Source organism: Saccopteryx leptura, chromosome 12 (genome assembly GCF_036850995.1).
Source record: "Saccopteryx leptura isolate mSacLep1 chromosome 12, mSacLep1_pri_phased_curated, whole genome shotgun sequence".
NCBI lineage: Eukaryota > Metazoa > Chordata > Mammalia > Chiroptera > Emballonuridae > Saccopteryx > Saccopteryx leptura.
This window is the reverse complement of record NC_089514.1, coordinates 40,980,321-41,003,552: the sequence shown is the minus strand read 5'-3', so window position 1 is coordinate 41,003,552 and position 23,232 is coordinate 40,980,321. Positions and strand designations below refer to the sequence as shown.

The following is a 23,232-nucleotide window of genomic DNA, read 5'->3' as shown; positions in this document are numbered from 1 at the left end:
TTAGGTCAAGGTCAAGTCCAACATCCTCAACATGACCTTCAGGGCCCTTTAGAACCTGGATCCTGCTTACCCCTCAGGCCTTTATTCCCTGCTCTGCTCCCTCACAGCAAAGTACTTGCCAGGTACCAAATGTGCTATGCTTCCCAATTCCTTTCTAGTGTCTTTGCACACGCTGTTTTCTTAGTTTGGAACAAACAACACTAGGCCCAACCCCGCCCCAGGAAACTTCCTACTCATCCTTCTAGACCAGTGGTTCTCAACCAGGAGCAATTTTGCCTTTCAAGGGAAAATGAAAATGTCTAGAGACATTTTTGGTTGTCACAACTAGACAGTGGGGTGGGGGTGGGGGATGCTACTGATACCTAGTGGGTAGAGAGTAGCTTGTCCTACAATGCACAGGATGACACCACAACAGAAGCATCTAGTGTAAAATGCCAACAGGAAAGGGACTAAGAAGCCCTGATCTAGATAAAACTCCAGCCTCTTCTTTCCTGACAGCCTCCCTGGCCGCTGTCCACACTCAGTCCCATGCTCTGCTGTCAGATCGGCTCTAACCACCCACATCCCTCTATTTCAGCACTAACTTCACTGTGGGAGTTCTGCTTTACTTGTCTGCTTGATTAACTAACTGCCAGAAGCAGAGACCACCTCTTTCATCTGTGTACTCCAGTGTATAACAAAGGAGCTCATTCACTTTTTGTAATCAAATTTCAAGTAACTTATATTTAATAATGAATGAACAAAAGAGAGAAAAAGAAAAAGATGTACTATTCTCTTGGCTTTACCACAAAAAAACCCTTAAAAATTACACAAACAGTACCTGTTTACTGTAAAAACATTAGGAAATGCAGATAAGCAAGAATAAAAAAACACAAACAAAAAGAAAAACAACTTGAATAGGCAGAAACACTGTCTAGAGCAGGGTTCCCCAAATTTTTTACACAGTTCACTGTCCCTCAGACTGTTGGAGGGCCGGACTATAAAAAAAACTATGAACAAATCCCTATGCACACCGCACATATCTTATTTTAAAGTAAAAAAGCAAAACGGGAACAAATACAATATTTAAAATAAAGAACAAGTAAATATAAATCAACAAACTGACCAGTATTTCAGTGGGAACTATGCTCCTCTCACTGACCACCAATGAAAGAGCTGCCCCTTCCGGAAGTGCAGCGGAGCCGGATAAATGGCCTCAGTGGGCCGCATGCGGCCCGCAGGCCGTAGTTTGGGGACCCCTAGTCTAGAGACTGAAGAGGTACACACACGAAGCAAATGTACAAACTCTGGAAGGTGGGGGTAAGACTTCTGCAATATGAACCCAAGTATGTACTCTCTACTTACTTGAGAACAGCAATCTCTTGAACAGTAATGGCCCTTTTATCTTTGGTTCCCATGTAGGAAAATATGTTTGGCTTGACTCTGGAAAGGCAAAAACAAAGTGATCTGAGTTACATGCCCTTAGGAAATCATATTTTTCATAATTTAAAATTCAAATATATTTAAAATCATAATAGATTAAGAGAATAAAGAGAGACAATATAAAAAAGTACCCAGGAAAATGTAATTAATATTCAAGATGAGAAAGTAAATGATGCCTGAACAAGGCCCTTCTCAGCAGAGGCTGACTGAGAACACTGTGGCTATAAGTCAATAACATGCTACTCAAAGATTTGGCTAGCTGGTAACAGAAAAATAACAGACTTCCTACTGATAACTGTGAAGGTAAAGAAAAACTCACTCTAGATATATAATGTACTACTTTGAAAATTTTACAGTGTATCTTTTTTTTAATGAAGTTGAGAGGCGGGAAGGCAGACAGACTCCCACATGCCCCCTGACTGGGATCCACCTGGCAAGCCCCTACAGGGCAATGCTCTGGCCATCTGCGGCTGCTGCTCCGTTGCTCGGCAACTGAAACTATTATATTTTAGCGCCTGAGGCGAGGTCATGGAGCCATCCTCAGTGCCCAGGGCCAACCTGCTCAAACCATTTGAGCAATGGCTGCAGGAAAGAAAGGGGGGGGGGGCGGTTGGGGGAAGGGGTAAAGAAGCAGATGGTCACTTCTCCTGTGTGCCCTGACTGGGAATTAAACCCAGGACTTCCACACGCCAGGCCAATGCTTTACCACTGAACCAACCGGCCAGGGCCAAAAATTTTATATCTTCAATGTAAGAAACATTAACAATGTTGTCAACTTTCTGTAAATACATGCCATTTCTTTGTATAAAAATGCCAAATGCTAAACCAGGGATCTGAATAGTATTGTTATGAAGATGTAAGTTACTAAGACACATTTTATAAAAACTGCTCCATACTAATGGAAAAATACAGGAAGGATTTCTTGAACTCTGAGCAACCCTCAACACGGATCTCAGGGAAACTCCCTCTACAAGTGTCTATCCTCCCATTAGGAACTGTCTCCTCTCCTGGGCTTTGGTGCAGACAAGGCACCAGACTCTCTCCCAGAGAGCTTGCAACCGGAGTGAAACAAGATGTTACCTAACAGCGTACTGCATCCTACGGGCTGAACTGCGTTTTCCCCAAATCTGTATGAAGCCCTGACTCCCAGTTCTTCTCTGCATTTGAAGACAGAACCTTTAAAGAGGTTTAAAGAGGTGATTAAGTTAAAATAAGGCCATAGGGTTGCCCTCATCCAACCTGACTGGTGTCCTAGTAAGAGAAAGTTTGAACACATTCAGAGACTCCAGGGACGATGGAAGAAAGGCCACTGAGGACACAGAAGAAAGGTGGCCATCTGCCAAGGAGAAAACCAAACCTACACTTGACCTTGAGACTTCTAGCCTCCAGAACTCTGAGAAAATTAGTTTGGTAAGTCATCTAGTCTGCGTATTTTGCTATGGCAACCCCAGCAAATTAATACACTGTGTGCCATGTTTAAACTGGGTTAAATAAATATTAGAAAGCAATCTGTACTGCATACAGATTTGCTGTGGAGCCTGCACCCATCTCTTCAGCCCTTGTCCTTCCTCAGAGACCCACTCTCTGCTGTACTTACACTCCTACAAGAAAAGCTCAGGTTTCCTCAAGTCAATCCCCTCACTGTCCAGGGAAGCAAACCTCTGCAACCACATCAAAGCGTAGGCTTTCATGGAAGATAGTTAATTTTAAAAAAAAAATTGATTTTAGCAAAAAGAAAGGAAGGGGAAGAGAGAGACAGGAACATTGATTCATTCCTGTATGTGCCCCAACCCAGGATTGAACCGGCAACCTCTCTCTGTGCTTCTGGACAATGCTCCAGCCAACCAAGTTATCTGGGCCAGGGCAAAAGTTCATTTTCATGTTTGGTTGAATACACTGGTTACTCTTTACTACATGTGAACTATTTACACACAGAATTTTCATCTTAAATCACTGGCAATATGCAAGAAGTTTAAAAAAATTAATTCACCTACTATCTAAGCAAACTATAATTGGAAGGCATATTTGCTATCAGTTTGCCTATTTTCCTGCTATTTCATTCCCAGGGCAAGAGGAAAATAAATTTCTGTGTTTTGATTTCGTATAGGAACAAGAACAATAAACTGACCTTAAATATTTGGACAGGACATTAATGGCATCCATGGTGTCTTTGTTTTCCTTGTACAGCACAAAGTGGCAGTAACTTCCCCTAGATTTTGGCCAACAATGTTTTCTTGGATCTTAAAAACAAAAAAATTAAATGTTATATATACTGCAAAACTGTTATCCGAGTTTTTTCTTAGGAAACTCCACAAGCTCATTTTTTGCTGAGAAACTTTGAGAAATCAGATCTAGCCTGACAAGAAATACAGGTTAAGCTGTTACAGCTGTGTGCACGATAGGTATTAAACTTCTTGTGATTGGAGACTTAACATCATCTGCCCATATTTAAAACCAAAAGCTGAATGCAGGTAGTGTGATGGATGACTAAGACTAACCAGCAATCTTCACAAAGAAACAGAGAGTCCACCAGTCCCTGGCAGAGCTACTTGACTGCGCATGTGTGACAGGTGGCCACCTGGCTCTCTGGAACACGAGCCATCCAGGGAAACCACGGCCGTGTTGGGTTCTGCAGTCTTGATTTGTATCCCGAATGGTCACACATACAGGATGGAAGCCTGAGGCAGGACGGGGATCAAACTTATATGGACCTGCCTCCATAATGCACTTAGGCTTCCCAAAGGCCCCTTCCATCACAAAATAGCTAATACTAGATAGTTTAGAGAGAGCAGCTGCCATTCAAGGCCTGTTATTCTTGGGGAAAAGGAAATGCTAAAAATTAAGCCAGGTTAAGTGTTAACTTTGCAGCTACTATTATTTCACTTGCTCAACTTTTTGAAAACTGACAAACATTTCAAAACTTTGGAGAACCTGATTTTTAAAATTGCTAAACAAGCATTTTAATTATTTTAATAAAGAAACATATTTAAACAATATTAAGATTTAAAATTAGGTAGCCCTTTCAAAAGGTGTTCTGAAAAAGCAACACTTTGGGAAAAACATGTATGTCACAACAGCACTTTCCAGATGTACTGGGGTCTCAGCCGACACATAGCTGCGCCCGTCCTTTGAACACATCTACTGCACTTGATTTCTACCACGCCATGGAAGAGAAGCTGTGAAAAGATATTTCACACAATCCCTAGAAGAGTCTTCTTTTAAAAATGTTCCTTTTTCTCCATCCCTAAAATAATTCTTTAGCATGAATTCATGCATCCATCTCCAGAGACATAAAGAACTCCTACACTGGGAAGAACAGATGACTTGATAGACAGCTGGAAACACGGCTGAGCAGAAGCTCGTGCGCTGCTCTCCTGACAAACAGGAACGCGAGTCTTTCCTGCCTCAAACAGGAAAAGTACTGCAAGTACTTCTTTGGCTCTTAGTAGTGAACTCCTCACAACTCACCCTCAGAAAGTTGTGAATGGGAGTATTATTTTTAGTTTTCCTTCCAGCTCACTATGGTTAAGCAAAGTTGTCTACACTTGGCACTTGAGAAAAAGATCATTGGCATTTCATTTTATCTACATGAAATGCCAACCGCTCTTACCTGCTGCAGTTCTGACCTCTGTCCAAATGCACAGCATAAAGAGCACAAGAGAGCAATGTTTAATTTATGGTAATATTAAAGTGCTTTAGAGGTGAACATGCAAATGATCGCATGAAAAGTTTCTACTAAGGAGTTCTACAGCACCTGGTAGAATGTGGTGGGTTAACAGCCATATAGACATTAACAACGGAATGTTGCAGAGGCAAACAGTGAACAAGTAAAAACTCACCTACAGGTACAAGCCTCCCTGTCTCAGTCCCCTCACAATGGCATGCTGGCTCATCCTCAAAGCTGCTCTGTCTCTATTCAGAGATAGCCAAAGACAGGCTGCAAAACGCTTCCCCATCTAAAGATTTGTGTTCTTAAATATGGGAGGATATGTACCAAAATGATCTTTGTAATTAACTTTTGGTGGCGAGATTATAAATAATTATTGTTTTGCTTCACATTTTATGAGTTCCCTGCACTGAGTTACAAAGATTTTTTATTTGCAAATATTTGAGGCCCTGGCCAGTTGGCTTAGTGGTAGAGCATAGGCCTGGCGTGTGGAAGTCCCAGGTTTGATTCCCGGCTAGGGCACACAGGAGACACGGTCATTTGATTCTCCACCTTTCTCCCTCTCCTTTCCCTCTCTCTCTCTCTTCCCCTCCCGCAGCCAAGGATTCATTGGAGCACAGTTGGCCCGGGCGCTGAGGATGGCTCCATGGCCTCTGCCTCAGGCGCTAGAATGGCTCCAGTTGCAAAGGAACAACATCCCAGATGGGCAGAGCATTGCCCCCTAGCGGGCTTGCCAGGTGAATCCCGGTCGGGCGCATGCGAGAGTCTGTCTCTCTGCCTCCCTGCTTCTCACTTCAGAAAACACACACACACACACACACACACACACACATACACACACAAACTGAAATTATGGAAAACAGTTTTGAACCAATAGATACAAAGAGATTTAGGAGATGACTTAAGAGATTTATCTGCCCTGGCCGGTTGGCTCAGCGGTAGAGCATCGGCCTAGCGTGCGGAGGACCCGGGTTCGATTCCCGGCCAGGGCACACAGGAGAAGCGCCCATTTGCTTCTCCACCCCTCCGCCACGCTTTCCTCTCTGTCTCTCTCTTCCCCTCCCGCAGCCAATGCTCCATTGGAGCAAAGATGGCCCGGGCGCTGGGGATGGCTCTGTGGCCTCTGCCTCAGGCACTAGAGTGGCTCTGGTCGCAACATGGCGACGCCCAGGATGGGCAGAGCATCGCCCCCTGGTGGGCAGAGCGTCGCCCCTGGTGGGCGTGCCGGGTGGATCCCGGTTGGGCGCATGCGGGAGTCTGTCTGACTGTCTCTCCCTGTTTCCAGCTTCAGAAAAATGAAAAAAAAAAAAGAGATTTATCCATTGATGCAATGTTCTTACTTTGTTTATATCATTATTTGAACAAGTCATCTGTATGTAAAAGACACTTTTGAGACAATCAGGGAAAAATTGAATATGCACTGGGTATTAGATATTAAGAACTTACTTAATTTTGTTGGATGTGAGAATGGTTTATAGTTTTAGTTCTTATCCGTTAGATACATACTGAAGTAAAATGAAGTAGTATAAAGAATTTTCTTTAAAACACTCCAACAAGAAAAAAAGAGTAGGAAGAATAGATCAAACAAAAACAACAGACTGTTAATAATCTTGAAGAGGGTTGATGGGTACAATGGGGTTAATATACTACCATCTGAAAATGTCCACAATAAAAAGTTAAAAAAATACTTGTGGTAAAAGTTGATGATGTGTAGCTACATTTTCCCAAAACTACTCCTTCAGTATATTCAAAATAAACTATAATGGAAAAAAATAAATGAAGTCAGAAGACTAAGAAACTAAAAGTTATTATACCTTAAGAGAAACCATGACAACTGAGTATGAGTTTTGGCTCACAAGCATGCATCTTTTATTAGCAAATCCAAGCTCTGAGCATGCATACAATTACCTCCTCTGCAAATAACAGATACAAAGATTCTTTTACTAAATGTACTCAGTATACAAAATAGTAAGCATGTGCACTAATTAACAGAAAATCTATGAGTCTCAACTTATTTTTGGTAGTTTAACTTTATAAAACTCCAAATCCTTATAATGCTAAATACCATTTGTGTAGCTTTACAATTTAAGTGAATTTAAAATAAATTTAAAAAATAATAATGTTCAGACATTTTTGAGACACTCATTTAAAATGCTAATGCAAAGACTTCTCAGGCTGAGATAACAGAAAGCAGCCTTCTGATGTTGGATATGGCAGCCCAGGTCTAGCAGAAACGGAAATCAAATAAAACCACTCAGGAAGATCCATGTACTGTGGACAAAGACCAATGAATGAGGAAGGATAAATGTTTTTAGCTTAAGAAAGATGACGGGATGGGGTAGCATGCAGAACATTCTTTCCTCCTTATTCAAGGTCATTTCCACTGCTGCACCCCTGCACACCAACCTTTCAGCTTCCTCAGGGATCCTGCTCCATCCATTATCAATCTCCTCCCAGAATTTTCACCCTCCCTCTGCACTGGCTCTTTCCCTTAGTATATCAACACGCTCAGAGCTCTTTCACTTTAAAAGTCAAACCTATGTCTCCCTCTCCTTGATCATGTTCCTTTCCTTTCTCCTCTTTATAGCTTATTTGAAAAAGCAGTCTGTATTGCCTGACCAGGTGGTGGCGCAGTGGATAGAGCGTTGGACTGGGACATGGAGGACCCAGGTTTGAAGCCCCAAGGTCTCCGGCTTGAGCAAGGGCTCATCCACTTTAGCACAGGCTTACCAGCTTGAGAGTGGGGTGGCTGACTTGAGCGTGGGATCATAGACATGACCCTATGGTCACTGGCTTGAAGCACAAGGTCTCTGGCTTGAGCAAGGGGTCACTTGCTCTGCTGTAGGCTCCAGTCAAGGCACATATGAGAAAGCAATCAATGAAATAAGATGCCGCAAGGAAAAACTGATGCTTCTCATCTCTCTCCCTTCCTGTCTGTCCCTATCTGTCGCCCACCCTGTCAAAAAAAAAATTAAATAAATAAATAAAGCAGTCTGTATTTACTGTCTTCCACCTCAACCTACTGAGTAAACCGGTTTCCAATCTTATTCCTTTGAAACTGCTCTGGCAGAGACAACGATTTCCATGTTGCTAAAAATGGATGGACAGGTTTCAGAGTTCTATTTTGCTGGATGTATCTAAAACATGTTCCACTGCTAACCACTCTGGTTACTCCCAGAGAATTTCCTTTCTATCCGTCTGCCTCTCTTTCCTGAGTGTCTGGATTCCCAGCTTCAGATGTCCCTGTTGGGAACCTTTTGTTTCAGAAAATATGAAATACCTCTATATATCGCATGGCAGAATTGGTGGGGGGTTTTCATATAAGTCTTTAAAAAGAATTCTCAGAGTTATTTGTAATGCACATTATCTGTCACAAACAAATCAATTTACCCAATTACATGATTTATTAATATGATAGTTCCAGAAAAATACTATATGTATACTTTGGTAGGTAAAACCAATGTGCCTTGTCTATTAGACTGGATTAACACACAAAATAACGTCTAAATTAAAATAGTAATTTGTGATGTGTGGGCACCATGATTCAGACAGAATCTACTGTGCCTGTGTTTTAGGATGCATAGCTCTATTTGAGAAAAATAATAATTTATATCAAGGTTTGGTAGTAAAGAGATTCTAAAAACATTATAAATGTAGATTTGCAATGAAGATTTTAAAAATTAATGTAAATGCCAGGCAAGGTGGCCCTGGAGGAGCAGCTGTCACTGGTATCAGGTTCTACTGGCAGGGGCACAAACAAACGACTTTGGATACCAGCTCCCCCACTCCTGCAGTGGGTTACTGTAGGCCACTCCTGGTTCATGGGCGGGAACCAGATCTACAAAGATGAATGCAGGCTCTCAAGTGCCTGCCTGGGTCCCGAGGCAGAAGAAGAGCTCAGATGGCAAAGTTGTAATCCATCCTTCACTAAATAGCACAACATCTCAAGCCTAAGGAGCTGAGATCCCTGTACAAGCCCTGATTCCACCTGCCCTGCCCCTGTGCTGCTTTTTCAAGTGAGAAATCCATATTTTACTGAAGACGCCCACAGGGAAATGGGGAGGGCTGGTGTATGTCCCACAGAGCTCAGTATCTCATTTGGAAAGTCTTAAGGGAATTTATTTGAAAAGAAAGAATGGTGGGTGTGGCATAGCACAGAAAATGTAGATAAATACAAAACAAGAGAGCTCTGGCACCACTCGCTTGAGAAGAAAGGGTGAGAAAACTGTAGTGGCCACTTTGGCCTATGAATGCCCTAACTATCCTCCCTGATGGTCACAAAACCTGGCATCCTTTAAGAAATAATGATCAATTCCAAGAGGTACCCAACCAAGAAAACACAGGTTTTGCCTTTTCCAATTGGCCTCCTTATAGCCACATTCAGCAGAACAAAATCCTGCCTTCTCTTCTTGCCTTGGCCAGAGCGTGGCTGACCAGCATGGACTGCCTCTCTACGAGGCACATCTCCGTAGCTGCCCTCTCAACCGGGTTCCAGGACGTTTATTGTATGAAGCAGGGCACCGTCTCTCCTCTACAACTCCAAGCTATATGCCAATCTTGGGAGAATGGAAAAACAGTCACTGAGATCATTTTCCACCAGGCTTAATTCTCTTGAACAACTCTGGCTGAAAAAAAGACTGTTATGGTAATATTCTACACTACAACTCAGACATCACGGAAACACAGAATAACCAAGCCATTAGTTTGTGGATTTGGAAGTAATTAACATCACATACCCACAAGTAGTTCCAGAACATTTCATCGCATTTTTTTTTTTTTTTTTTGCTATCCACTGAGAAGTGGCCTCTAATCTCTACCTTCTTCTTCCCAACTGCTCAAGTTTCTCATTACTATACTATCATACTTACTGATTTCACTATATTATTTTCTCTGGCATGGTTAAACTTTATTTCTGCCCATTTTTCTTATACCCTCTCATTTCACTAAAACCATTGTTGAAAACAGTAAAGGTTTTGTCCATTCACAGCATTAACCTAAGGGAGTATAACAAAGCATTAATGCTTTTTAAAAAAAGTTTCTATTGCCTGACCAAGCAGTGGCGCAGTGGATAGAGCGCCAGACTAGGATGTGGAGGACCCAGGTTTGAGACCCCGAGGTCACCAGCTTGAGCGCGAGCTCATCTGGTTTGAGCAAGGCTCACCAGCTTGAGCCCAAGGTCGCTGAATCGAGCAAGGGGTCACTCGGTCTGCTGTAGCCCCCTCCGATCAAAGCACATATGAGAAATCAATCAATGAATAATTAAGGAACCACAATGAAGAATTAATGCTTCTCATCTCTCTCCCTTCCTGTCTGTCTGTCCCTCTCTCTGACTCTCTCTGTCTCTACCACAAGAAAAAAAAATGTTTCTATTTATTAATTTCAGTGACAGAGGAAGGGAGAAAAAGACAGGAACATCGATCTATTCCTGTATGTGCCCTGACTAGGGATCAAACCAGCAACCTTTGTGCTTCGGAACGATGCTCTAACCAACTGAGCTATATGGCCAGAGCACATTAATACAGCCTTTCAAAAATAGTCTTGCCATTTTGCTCTAACAAATATATCTAGAAATATCTCTTCACTAATAGGGGTCAATTCTAGTAGGAGAGGAGGGTGAAGATATAACTTTTTCCTATTGTGATTTTCATTAAATTTTTATCTGCTGATTTGACAAGTAGAAGAAGAAAAATTGTCTAATATTTCTTAAGGTTATATACAAGTAAAAACTTTCATGGCTGTAGAAAACATATTAGAACATAAACATCAGAGATTCACTGACAGCACAACCATTTCAAATGAATGATACACAACAGCTCGGGTGAAGGGGCATTTTCTATAGATTAGTCCATGTCTTCTATGCATGAGCGAAAAAGATACTCACAGTTGAAAAGCAGCAGCTTTTTCAGTATCAGGACTTTGCCAAAAATATACTACTGGGATAGGTGGCAAGCATATTCTGTTCATCTGAAAGCTTTCTCTCCTCCATTAAGAACACAGAATGAGAGATATCCTTGCAATTTCCTCTTGAACTGCCTCAACCCACTGTGCTTGCTCTCAGGGAACATATTAAATTACTAAGACACTCTCTCAGGCACTACTAAATTTCAGCAAATCTTTTACTAACATAAAAAAACATAATGGCCCTTATCAGACAGACATTCCATAGGATTGCTCCAGCATATGGAATGATATTATTCACCTTCTTCAGAGGAGTGACATGATAAATATCCTTCTATGAACAGCAGCAAAGTGGCCCCTGAGTATGAGCAAGCTAGAAGAAGGCAGGATCTGCCTTTCACGACTGCTGACAGGAGAAGAATGCCAGGTCATCAGCACACTTACTTGCCAGAGCCTTTTTCCCAGCTGCATGGTAGGCCACAATGTATTTCTTTCCCTCTCTATCCTCTGTTTTTGTCTCTAATCCTGGAAACAAAGATTTAATTGCTTGATGGATGATAGTTCTTTTCTCTTTGGTGTCCTCGACAACCTATTAAAAACATAAATAATGATATTACTCATTTAACAAACATTAAATAAGAAAATCATGCCAATGAGAAAGTAAAAACACTTTTCATCTTATTAACTTTGTGAAATAACAAAAGTACATGGCTATGATTTCAGATCTTCTAGAGCTTCTCAATATGCAAATCCAAAGAGCCTGTTCACCGAGCATGTTCACATGCCAGGTACGGCACCACGCACTTCACAGACAAGCCCTGCAGGGCGTCTGCTGGGCAACATGTCCGGGCGCACAGGTGGACACGGAGGCAAGCTGACCTGCTGGGAAGGCAGACATTCAACTCTCTTGAATATTCCAATCTACAACTGCCTCATAATTAATTCTATATTTAATTTTATAATGACGTTCTAGCTCATTTGTTCATAATAAGAAAAATCAACACCATGAAAATATAAACTCGTTAGTTACATAACTATTTTTCAATTTTTGAATGTCTTATATTAAGAAATATATTTCATATCTGGATTCAACAGCCAAATGTATATTTATGTATACACCTTATTAATCTAAAAACAATTATTTTTACAATCAAAAAAATTTTAAGAGCCTGACCAGGCAGTGGTGCAGTGGATAGAGCGTCGGACTGGGACACAGAAAACCCAGTTTTGAAACCCCGAGGTAGCTGACTTGAGCACAGGCTCATCTAGCTTGAGCACGGGGTTGCTGGCTTGAGCATGGGATCATAGACATAACCTCATGGTCACTGGCTTGAAGCCCAAGGTCACTGGTTTGAGCAAGGGGTCACTCACTCTGCTGCAGCCCCCCGGTCAAGGCACATATGAGAAAGCAATCAATGAATAACTAACTAAGGACACTAAGGAGTCGCAAGGAAGAATTGATGCTTCTCATCTCTCTCCCTTCCTGTCTGTCCCTATCTGTCCCTCTCTGTCTCTCTCTCTCTCTGTCTCTGTCACACACACAAAAATTTTTCCTTGACAGTTTGTCTGTAAGTAAATTTAGTAACTGAAGATCTCTAAAGTTTTTATAATATCACATACTTTTGGAAGAAATTGGATGAGAGGGGAACAGAAAAAGATAAGGGTTGGAGGCAGACAGTGATTTCTGAAAAGTTAAAAACTGTTGTTGCTAACTGGGGTGATGGAAGGGGGAATTTTTGACACCCTCAAATCCAGGAGGTTGTTAAAATATGCAATAAAGTGAATTTAACATAAATTTAAAATTCTAAATATCTCGTAACACATAACCCTGCATAAATATCACCTGGAGCTGTTCTGTCCCATATGGTAGCCACCAGCCACACATGGCAACTGAGTACTTAAAATGTGCCTAGTCTAGTCTGACCTGTGGTGGCGCAGTGGATAAAGCATGGACCTGGAATGCCGAGGTCGCCGGTTCGAGACCCTGGGCTTGCCTGGTCAAGGCACATATGAGAGTTGATGCTTCCTGCTCCTCCCCCTTCTCTCTCTGTCTCTTCTCTCTAAAATGAATAAATAAAATCTTAAAAAAAAAATGTGCCTAGTCTAAACTTGGATGTTCTATCAGTTTAACAAAGGATTTTAAGGACTTAGTAAGAAAAACAATGTAAAATATCTCATTAGTACTTTTTAAAATGTTGACTATATATTGAAATAATATTCTGAATGTATTAGATAAAATAAAATATATTAAAATTAGTTTCACTTCTTTTCACTTCTAAATTTTTAGTTTTAAAATTAAAAACATAATTCTACTGGACAGTACTAATTGGGCAGAATGAAATTTTTGTAACTAAAACTTTCAATGAGAAACTTTCTATTCTATTTAGTAGCTGAGCTCTCCTTTTCTTAGATAGAAGTAGACTTAGGCTGAAAAAGAATGCTCCCTTACTTCTTTCCCTTGATTCCTTTTCTTCCCAGAGCCCGTTTGAGACCAAGAGGCTGCTGGCACTGGAGCGAGGGCCAGCGCATCCACCTCAGGCCACAGCTCTGACTGCCAGGCTGAGATAGCCGCGTCCACACCAGGCCACAGCTCTGACTGCCAGGCTGTGGTGGCCGCGTCCACACCAGGCCACAGCTCTGACTGCCAGGCTGAGGTGGCCGCGTCCACACCAGGCCACAGCTCTGACTGCCAGGCTGAGATAGCCGCGTCCACACCAGGCCACAGCTCTGACTGCCAGGCTGAGGTGGCCGCGTCCACACCAGGCCACAGCTCTGACTGCCAGGCTGAGGTAGCCGCGTCCGCATCAGGCCACAGCTCTGACTGCCAGGCTGAGGTGGCCGCGTCCGCATCAGGCCACAGCTCTGACTGCCAGGCTGAGGTGGCCGCGTCCACACCAGGCCACAGCTCTGACTGCCAGGCTGAGGTGGCCGCGTCCACACCAGGCCACAGCTCTGACTGCCAGGCTGAGGTGGCCGCGTCCACCTCAGGCCACAGCTCTGACTGCCAGGCTGAGGTGGCCGCGTCCACACCAGGCCACAGCTCTGACTGCCAGGCTGAGGTGGCCGCGTCCACCTCAGGCCACAGCTCTGACTGCCAGGCTGTGGTGGCCGCGTCCACACCAGGCCACAGCTCTGACTGCCAGGCTGAGGTAGCCGCGTCCGCATCAGGCCACAGCTCTGACTGCCAGGTTGAGGTGGCCGCGTCCACACCAGGCCACAGCTCTGACTGCCAGGCTGAGGTGGCCGCGTCCACCTCAGGCCACAGCTCTGACTGCCAGGCTGAGGTAGCCGCGTCCGCATCAGGCCACAGCTCTGACTGCCAGGCTGAGGTAGCCGCGTCCGCATCAGGCCACAGCTCTGACTGCCAGGCTGAGGTGGCCGCGTCCACACCAGGCCACAGCTCTGACTGCCAGGCTGAGGTGGCCGCGTCCACACCAGGCCACAGCTCTGACTGCCAGGCTGAGGTGGCCGCGTCCACCTCAGGCCACAGCTCTGACTGCCAGGCTGAGGTGGCCGCGTCCACACCAGGCCACAGCTCTGACTGCCAGGCTGAGGTGGCCGCGTCCACCTCAGGCCACAGCTCTGACTGCCAGGCTGTGGTGGCCGCGTCCACACCAGGCCACAGCTCTGACTGCCAGGCTGAGGTAGCCGCGTCCACCTCAGGCCACAGCTCTGACTGCCAGGCTGAGGTGGCCGCGTCCACCTCAGGCCACAGCTCTGACTGCCAGGCTGTGGTGGCCGCGTCCACCTCAGGCCACAGCTCTGACTGCCAGGCTGAGGTGGCCGCGTCCACACCAGGCCACAGCTCTGACTGCCAGGCTGAGGTGGCCGCGTCCACACCAGGCCACAGCTCTGACTGCCAGGCTGAGGTGGCCGCGTCCACACCAGGCCACAGCTCTGACTGCCAGGCTGTGGTGGCCGCGTCCACACCAGGCCACAGCTCTGACTGCCAGGCTGTGGTGGCCGCGTCCGCATCAGGCCACAGCTCTGACTGCCAGGTTGAGATAGCCGCGTCCACCTCAGGCCACAGCTCTGACTGCCAGGCTGTGGTGGCCGCGTCCACACCAGGCCACAGCTCTGACTGCCAGGCTGAGGTGGCCGCGTCCACACCAGGCCACAGCTCTGACTGCCAGGCTGTGGTGGCCGCGTCCACACCAGGCCACAGCTCTGACTGCCAGGCTGAGGTGGCCGCGTCCACACCAGGCCACAGCTCTGACTGCCAGGCTGTGGTGGCCGCGTCCACACCAGGCCACAGCTCTGACTGCCAGGCTGTGGTGGCCGCGTCCGCATCAGGCCACAGCTCTGACTGCCAGGTTGAGATAGCCGCGTCCACCTCAGGCCACAGCTCTGACTGCCAGGCTGTGGTGGCCGCGTCCACACCAGGCCACAGCTCTGACTGCCAGGCTGAGGTGGCCGCGTCCACCTCAGGCCACAGCTCTGACTGCCAGGCTGAGGTAGCCGCGTCCACACCAGGCCACAGCTCTGACTGCCAGGTTGAGATAGCCGCGTCCACCTCAGGCCACAGCTCTGACTGCCAGGTTGAGGTGGCCGCGTCCACCTCAGGCCACAGCTCTGACTGCCAGGTTGAGATAGCCGCGTCCACCTCAGGCCACAGCTCTGACTGCCAGGCTGTGGTGGCCGCGTCCACACCAGGCCACAGCTCTGACTGCCAGGTTGAGGTGGCCGCGTCCACACCAGGCCACAGCTCTGACTGCCAGGTTGAGGTGGCCGTGTTCCCATAGACACTATCTGATATAACAGTCACTGTGAGGTTCAAATAAATATATTTCTTTGTTGATTTTTGGTCATGTGAAACAGCGTTTAAAAATTACTTTTCTTTCTTTGGCCTTGGCTGATCAGCTCAGTTGGTTATAGCATCGTCCCAAAAACACCAAGGTTCTGAGTTTGATCCCCGGTCAGGGAAGAAAGCTACCAGTGAGTACACAACTAAGTGGAACAACAAGATGAATGCTTCTCTCTCTCTCCCTCCCTCTTCATCTCTCTAAAATCAATCAATCAATAAAAAATAAATAAATAAAACACTTCTTTTGGCCATAGTTTTATGTGGATACTGGTTATCTATCACTGATATAAAAACATGTTTTAGTGAAATACCCCTTTAGATCAAATAGAACATCATCGTTTTGTTAACTACTATAATTTTTCCAATAGACACTTATTAACATCTACCCAAAATGAAGCAATCAAAACCATTTAAAATCTTTTCATAATTTCTGTACTATTTACCTCAATGGCAACACTGGTTTCCTTATTTTTAAAAAGTTGAAGCTCTTCTAAATGCTGCTTTTCTTCGGCTGTCAAAACTGTAAATACATCTTCTGAAGGATCCTTTAAAGTAACCATAAAAATTCCCAGTGAGTCACACACAGAATTCAAGGCTGTTAAAGCTCTATATTTCTATGATCTCTAAAAAATGCTATTTTTATACAGAAGGTGACTTTTGTTGGAGAGCTGGCTCCTACCTCCTCATCCACTGGGATGGATAAGTCATCCAGATGAATGATGCGCCCATCTTTTCCTATTTCATGAACAACAAAGTCGGAGTATCTGAGGAAAACAAAACACAAACTTTTAGAACATTAATATTTTGTTTACTGTTAATTTTAGGAAGAGGTTTATCAACAGTAAGCCTTACTTTTGTGCAAAACAAAAATTTTGTTAAAAAAGTTTTCAGTGCAAAGTAATAGTTAACTGTTTCTGGTTTCTTAATGAATTTGGAGACACAGCTTGGCTTTATATCAGAATTTAAAGACCCTCTGATACTTTAACATCCACTTACAGTAGACCAAAAGATAGATCATCCAAATGGAAAGTCAACAAGAAAATATTACCCTTAAATTACCCATTAGAAATGATGGACTTAATTATTTACAGAACATTCCATCTCAGAACAGGCAGTATACACATTCTTTTCAAGGGCACAGCTCAAAAAAAAAAAAAAATTTCTCAAGGACAGACCATATAGACTATATACTGGAACAAAAAACAAATTTAAGACAAATCATATCAAGCAACTTTTCAGTAAACTGTATGCAACTAGAAATCAACAAGAAGATGGGAAAATCCAAAATATTTGTAACAATACACAAATGAAATGTAAACAACATGTTATTGAATGACTGCAGGGTGAATAAAGAAGTAAAAGAAGAAATCAATACATAGAGATAAATAAAAATGAAGACACAAAATTCCAAAAAATCTTTGTGATGCAGCAAAAGTGGTACTGAGGTCCTGGCCGGTTGGCTCAGCTGTAGAGTGTCAGCCCAGCGTGTGGAAGTCCCAGGTTTGATTCCCGGTCAGGGCACGTAGGAGACGTGCCCATCTGCTTCTCCACCCTTCCCCCTCTCTATCTCTCTCTTCCCCTCCCCACAGCCAAGGCTCCACTGGAGCAAAAGTTGGCCCGGGTGCTGAGGATGGCTCCATGGTGTCCACCTCAGGCACTAGAATAGCTCCAGTTGCAGGGGAGCAATGCCCCAGATGGGCAGAGCATCGCCCCCTGGTGGGCATGCCGGGTGGATCTGGTCAGGTGCATGTGGGAATCTGTCTGACTGCCTCCCTGCTTCTAACTTTGGGGGAAAGATAAGTAGTACTGAAAGCCTGACCTAGCGGTGGTGCAGTGAATAGAGCGGTGGACTGGGACACAGAGGACCCAGGTTCGAAACCCCGAGGTTGCCAGCTTGAATGCGAGCTCATCTGGTTTGAGCAAGGGGTCACTCGGTCTGCTGTGCCCCCCTGGGTCAAGGCACATATGAGAAACCAATCAATGAACAACTAAAGTGCCCAACAAAGAATTAATGCTTCTCATCGCTCTACCTTCCTGTCTTTCTCTCTTCCTTCCTGTCTCTCTCACTAAAAACAAACAAAAAAAACAACAAAACAATATGACCAATTTTTAGCTACTCACTAAGGAAAAAAAGAAAGATTCATATAAATAAGGAAATAGAGAAAAGACTCAAATAAATAAAATCAGATATGAAAGTGGAGAAATTACAATGGATACCACAGAAGTACAAAGGACCATACAAAAATACTACGAAAGGTATATGCCACCAAACTGGACAACCTACAAGAAATGGAAAAATTCTTAGAATCATACAACCTTCCTAGATCAAATTATAAAGAAATAGAAAGCTGAATAGACCAAGCCTGTAGTAAGAAAACTGAAACAGCAATCAAAAACAAAAGTCCAGGACTTTACTGGGCAATTGTGCTAAACATTCAAAGAAAATTTACTACCTATCCTTCTTAAACTCTTGCAAAAAATTGAAAAGAAAGGAATACTTCCTAACTCATTTTATGAGACTAATATTACCCTGACACCAAAGCCAGGCAAGAATAACAAATGAAAAAGAAAATTACAGAGCAATATCTCTGATAAACATAAAGACGCAAACAAGATTCTAAGTCCTCAACAAGATACTAGGAAATCAAATACAACAATAAATTAAAAGGATCACTGGCTACTACCAAGTGAAATTTATTCTAGCGTTCAATGATGTTTCAATATTTGTAAACTAATAAACATGATGTACCACATTAACAAAATAAAGGGTAAAATCAAATGATCATCTCAAAAGTAGAAAAAGCCATTTGATACAATAAAATTTCTATTTACGATAAACATTTGCAATAAAACCGACACCGAAGGAAAGCACCTCAACATTATAAAGGCCATATGTGACAAACCCTCAGCTATCATAATACCCAGTGGGGAAAAACTAAAAGCTTTTCCTCTAAGATCAGAAACAGGACAAGGATGCCCACTCACTCACTCTTGCCACTTTCATTCCACGCAGTACTGGAATACCTAGCTAGAGCAATTAGCCAAAAAAACGAAATAAAAGACATCCAAATTGGAAATTAAAAAGTAAAACTGTCACTATTTGCAGATGACATGAATTTCTATATAGAAAACCATAGATACTCCACCCAAATCAGAAAGAATAAACAAATAAAGTAATGTTGCAGGATACAAACTCAACATGAAAAAATCTGCTGTTTTTATATACTAACAACAAACTATCAGAAAGAAAAATGAAAAAAAATCCATTTACAATTGCAACAACAAATAATACCTGAGAATAAACTTACCAAAGGGGTCAAAGACCTGTGCACAGAAACTACAAGACATTGTTGAAAGAAATCAAAGACGCAAATAAATGGAAAGATATTCCATGTTCATTGATTGGAAGAATTAATATTGTTAAAATGTCCGTACTACCTAAAGCTATCTATAAATCAATGAAATCCCCATCAAAACCCCAATGACATTATTCACAGAAATAGAACAAAAAATTCTAAAATTTGTGAGGAACCACAAAAAACCCTAAACAGTCAAACTAATCCTGAGAAAAAATAACAAATTCAGAGGTATCACACTCTCTGATTTCAAACTATACTATTGTACAAAGCTACAGTAATAAAAACAGTATAGTATTGGCATAAAAACAGATAAATAGACCGGTGGAACAGAACTGAGAACCCAGGAATAAACCCACACTTTGTAGGCAACTAATTTATGATAAAGAAACCAAGAATAAATGGTGCTGGGAAAACTGGACAGCAATATGCAAGGGAATAAAACTAGACTATCTTATACTCAAAAATAAACTCAGAATGGATTCAAGACTAGAATACATAACCTAAACCAATAAAATATATAGAAGAAAACATAGGCATTAAGTTTCTAGACTTTGGTCTCAGTGGTGTTTTTGTGAATTTGATTCCAAAGGCACGGGAAACAAAACAAAAAATAAACAAATAAGACATCAAACTAAAAAGCTCTGCATAGCAGAGGAAACCATAAAAAAAATGCAACCGACCAAATGGGGATGGATATTTGCAAATAATATTTTCAGTAAGGTGTTAATATCCAAAATATATGAAGAACTCATACAACTTAACAAAAAAAAACCACCAAACAACTCAATTAAGAACTGGGCAGCCTGACCTGTGGTGGTGCAGTGGGTAAAGCCTGACCTGAAATGATGAGGTCACCAGTTCAAAACCTGAGCTTGCCCAGTCAAGTCACACACAAAAAGCAACAACTACAAGTTGATGCTCCCTGCTCCTCCCCCCTTTCTCTCTGTCCTTCTCCTCTCTCTAAAAATCAATAACTAAAATCTTAAAATAATAATAGAAATAGGCAGCAGGTCTGAATAGACTTTTTCCAAGGAAGACATAAAGATGGCCGACAAACATGTAAAAGGACGTTCAACTTCATTAAGTATTAGGAAAATGCAAATCAAAACCACAATGAAATATCATCTCACATCTGTCAGAATAGTTATTAACAAAAATACAAGAAATAAAAGTGCTGGAAAGGACATGGAGAAAAGAAAACGTGTGCACTGTGGTGGGGCTATAAATTGGTAGAGCCCTTATGGAAATCAGTATGCCAGTTCCTCAAAAAATTAAGAATAGTACTACCTCTGATTCTCTTCTAGGTATTTAACTGAAGAATAAGAAACACAAACTTGAAAGATATATGTATCGCATGTTCATTGCAGTATTATTTACAGCAGTCAATACATGGAAACAACCTAAGTACCCATCAACGGATGACTGCATAAAGAAAATGTAGTGTGCACACATGCGCACACACACAATGGTGTACTACTCAGCTATAAAAAAAGATGAAATGCTGCCATTTGCAACAACATGGACACATCTTAAGGGTATTATGCTAAGTGAAGTAAGTCAGACAGAAAAGGACAGAAACTATGGTTCCACTCATTTTATCTTTAAATGGTTTCATTTACTCATTTAGGCAGCTTTCCGTATCCTTTCTGATCATCTGTGAAATTAATCCTTAAGGACAGAAAGAACTAATATAACTAAAATAATTTCATACATAAACTAAACATACCTTTCTTTTAAGATTCCTGAGAATCCTTGATGGGAACTTACAAATTTGGTGATGCCCACATCAAGTTCAGTGAGTCCATGCTTCATCATGTCTGCAAAACTCTCCGCTTCCTCCTCCTCATCCTCCTCTGAAAGGCCATCTTCCTCCTCCTCCTCCTCTTCTTCCAACTGGGCATCAGAATTTTCTGTACTCTTCCCAGCACTTAGAGAGTCGTCAGGTAGCCGAGGCACATTCTCACAGCTGGGTAGGGAGTTATTTTCCAGCCCATCCTGACCTTTGATCAGACAGCATTTTGAGACCTTCAGCCTTTTTGCCTCCTCAGCTGGGACCAGACTGTCATTATCTTCAACAGCAAGGGACCCACGTTTCAGTGACACACCAGTTACTTCTGTCATCTCCATGTTTAAGGCTCCAAGAAAACATTTAAGAGAACCTTTTATGAAGACAGAGTAGGAAAGTAACAATTACTTCTATAAATAAGTGGGTTTCAGCAAACAGAAGCACAGTTAACTTTGTTCCTAGGGTCCTAAAACTCATTTATAAAAATGATTCTTCCCAATATTGGCGTATGTCTTTGGTGGCATAGGAAAATGGCAGAATACTTCTGCAAAAAATTTGAAAGTGTGCATCAAAAGCCTTAAAAATATGTATGCCCGTTGCCCCCAAAATACTACTTTTTGTATCTTAAGAAAATAAGAAGAAAGTGGTTAATGTTCTAGCAGTAAGGATACTTGTCTCAGCGCTTTTATTTATTTATTTATTTATTTTGTATTTTTCTGAAGTTGGAAACGGGGAGGCAGTCAGACAGAATCCCGCATACGCCCGACTGGGATCCACCCAGCATGCCCACCAGGGGGCGATGTTCTGCCCATCTGAGGCGTTGCATCCAGAGCCATTCTAGCGCCTGAGGCAGAGGCCATACAGCCATCCTCAGCGCCTTGGCTGCAGGAGGGGAAGAGAGAGACAGAGAGGAAGGAGAGGGGGAGGGGTGGAGAAGCAGATGGGCACTTCTCTTGTGTGCCCTGGCCGGGAATTGAACCTGGGACTCCTGCACACCAGGCTGACGCTCTACCACTGAGCCAACCGGTCAGGGTCTCAGTGCTTTTATATTAGTAAAAAATCAAGAACAACAATGCCTGGGGGGTACATAAATCGACCAATATGTGGAAACAATGTGAGCACTAAGTAGGAACTGAGAAAGGATAGGGTACGAGCGGTGGGGACAGCATGGAGACTTGCTGACTTACTGAATACTATAGTTGTATCATCTAAATTTTATTTCATGCATATTAACATACTTTCAAACACTGATAAAATTAAACTAGTATGTAAATACCATTATGGACATGAAATCATACTATACTGTGTTTTAAAAAATAAAAAGAGCAAGGGGAATACAGAGCTGGTTAACGGATATAGAGCTTCAGTTTTGCAAAACGAAAGAGTTCTGCATACTGGTCTCACAACAATGTGAATGTACTTAACACTCCTGAACTGTACACTTAAAAATGGTTAAGATGAACCCTGGACAGATAACTCAGTTACAGCATTGTCCTGAAGCACAGAGCTTGCAGGTTTGATCCCAGTCAGGGCACGTACAGAAACAGATCAATGTTTTTGTCTCTTGCTCATTCTCTCCCTTTCTCTTTCTCTAAAATCAATAAACAAATAAAATAAAAAATTTTAAATGGATAAGATGATACTATACTGAGAGGGGAGAAACCAGAAGAATGCAGGAGAGGGAGTCTGCAATGTCTGTGATCTTATGCTCAAGCCTGTGACCTCAGGGTTTCAGACTAAGGAGGAAGGGCTGACTGAGAAAGTGTGAAAAGTAACAAACCATAGCTGTGAACCCCTTTATCAGTTCCCTGAAATAAACGTGCAGCACCAGTAAGAAAAATGGGATATGTGAATAGTCGAGGACAGACAGTCCAAAACTCACCTCCTATCCCCTCCCCTCCCAGAGACACAAAAGTCCTGTAGGTCTGCAGACAAAGAAGTCAAAGAAATCAGGCACTTGTCACGTGAAAACTAAAGCTGTAAAGGTATATAAGATTTTTTTTAAAAAACTAGTTTTGCCTGACCTGTGGTGGCTCAGTGGATAAAGTGTCTACCTGGACTGCTGAGGTCGGTCGCCGGTTCGAAACCCTGGGCTTGCCCGGTCAAGGCACATATGGGAGTTGATGCTTTCTGCTCCTCCCCCACTTTTCTCTCTCTCTCTCTCCCTCCCTCTCTCTCTCTCTCTCTCCCCCCCTAAAATGAATGAATGAATGAATGAATAAATAAATAAAATTTAAAAAAAGACAGAGAACTTGACTGGCTCTGTGACCTTGGACAGGTTAACTACATTTTAATT

The 23,232-nt window shown here is 42.8% G+C and overlaps 1 protein-coding gene across 2 annotated transcripts in view; it reads right to left on the bottom strand.

The window, feature by feature from the left end:
- The window catches only part of PUS7 (pseudouridine synthase 7), an 82,961-nt gene that overhangs the window by 33,337 nt on the left and 26,392 nt on the right, over window positions 1–23,232 (bottom strand). For both annotated transcript variants that reach the window (XM_066354343.1, XM_066354342.1), the window contains exons 2-7: window positions 20,877–21,309; window positions 16,471–16,555; window positions 16,235–16,336; window positions 11,432–11,576; window positions 3,551–3,662; window positions 1,345–1,422 (exon numbers count right to left, since the gene is read on the bottom strand). In XM_066354343.1, the coding sequence (XP_066210440.1) occupies window positions 1,345–1,422; window positions 3,551–3,662; window positions 11,432–11,576; window positions 16,235–16,336; window positions 16,471–16,555; window positions 20,877–21,309 (955 nt within the window). The remainder of the gene's footprint in view (window positions 1–1,344; window positions 1,423–3,550; window positions 3,663–11,431; window positions 11,577–16,234; window positions 16,337–16,470; window positions 16,556–20,876; window positions 21,310–23,232) is intronic.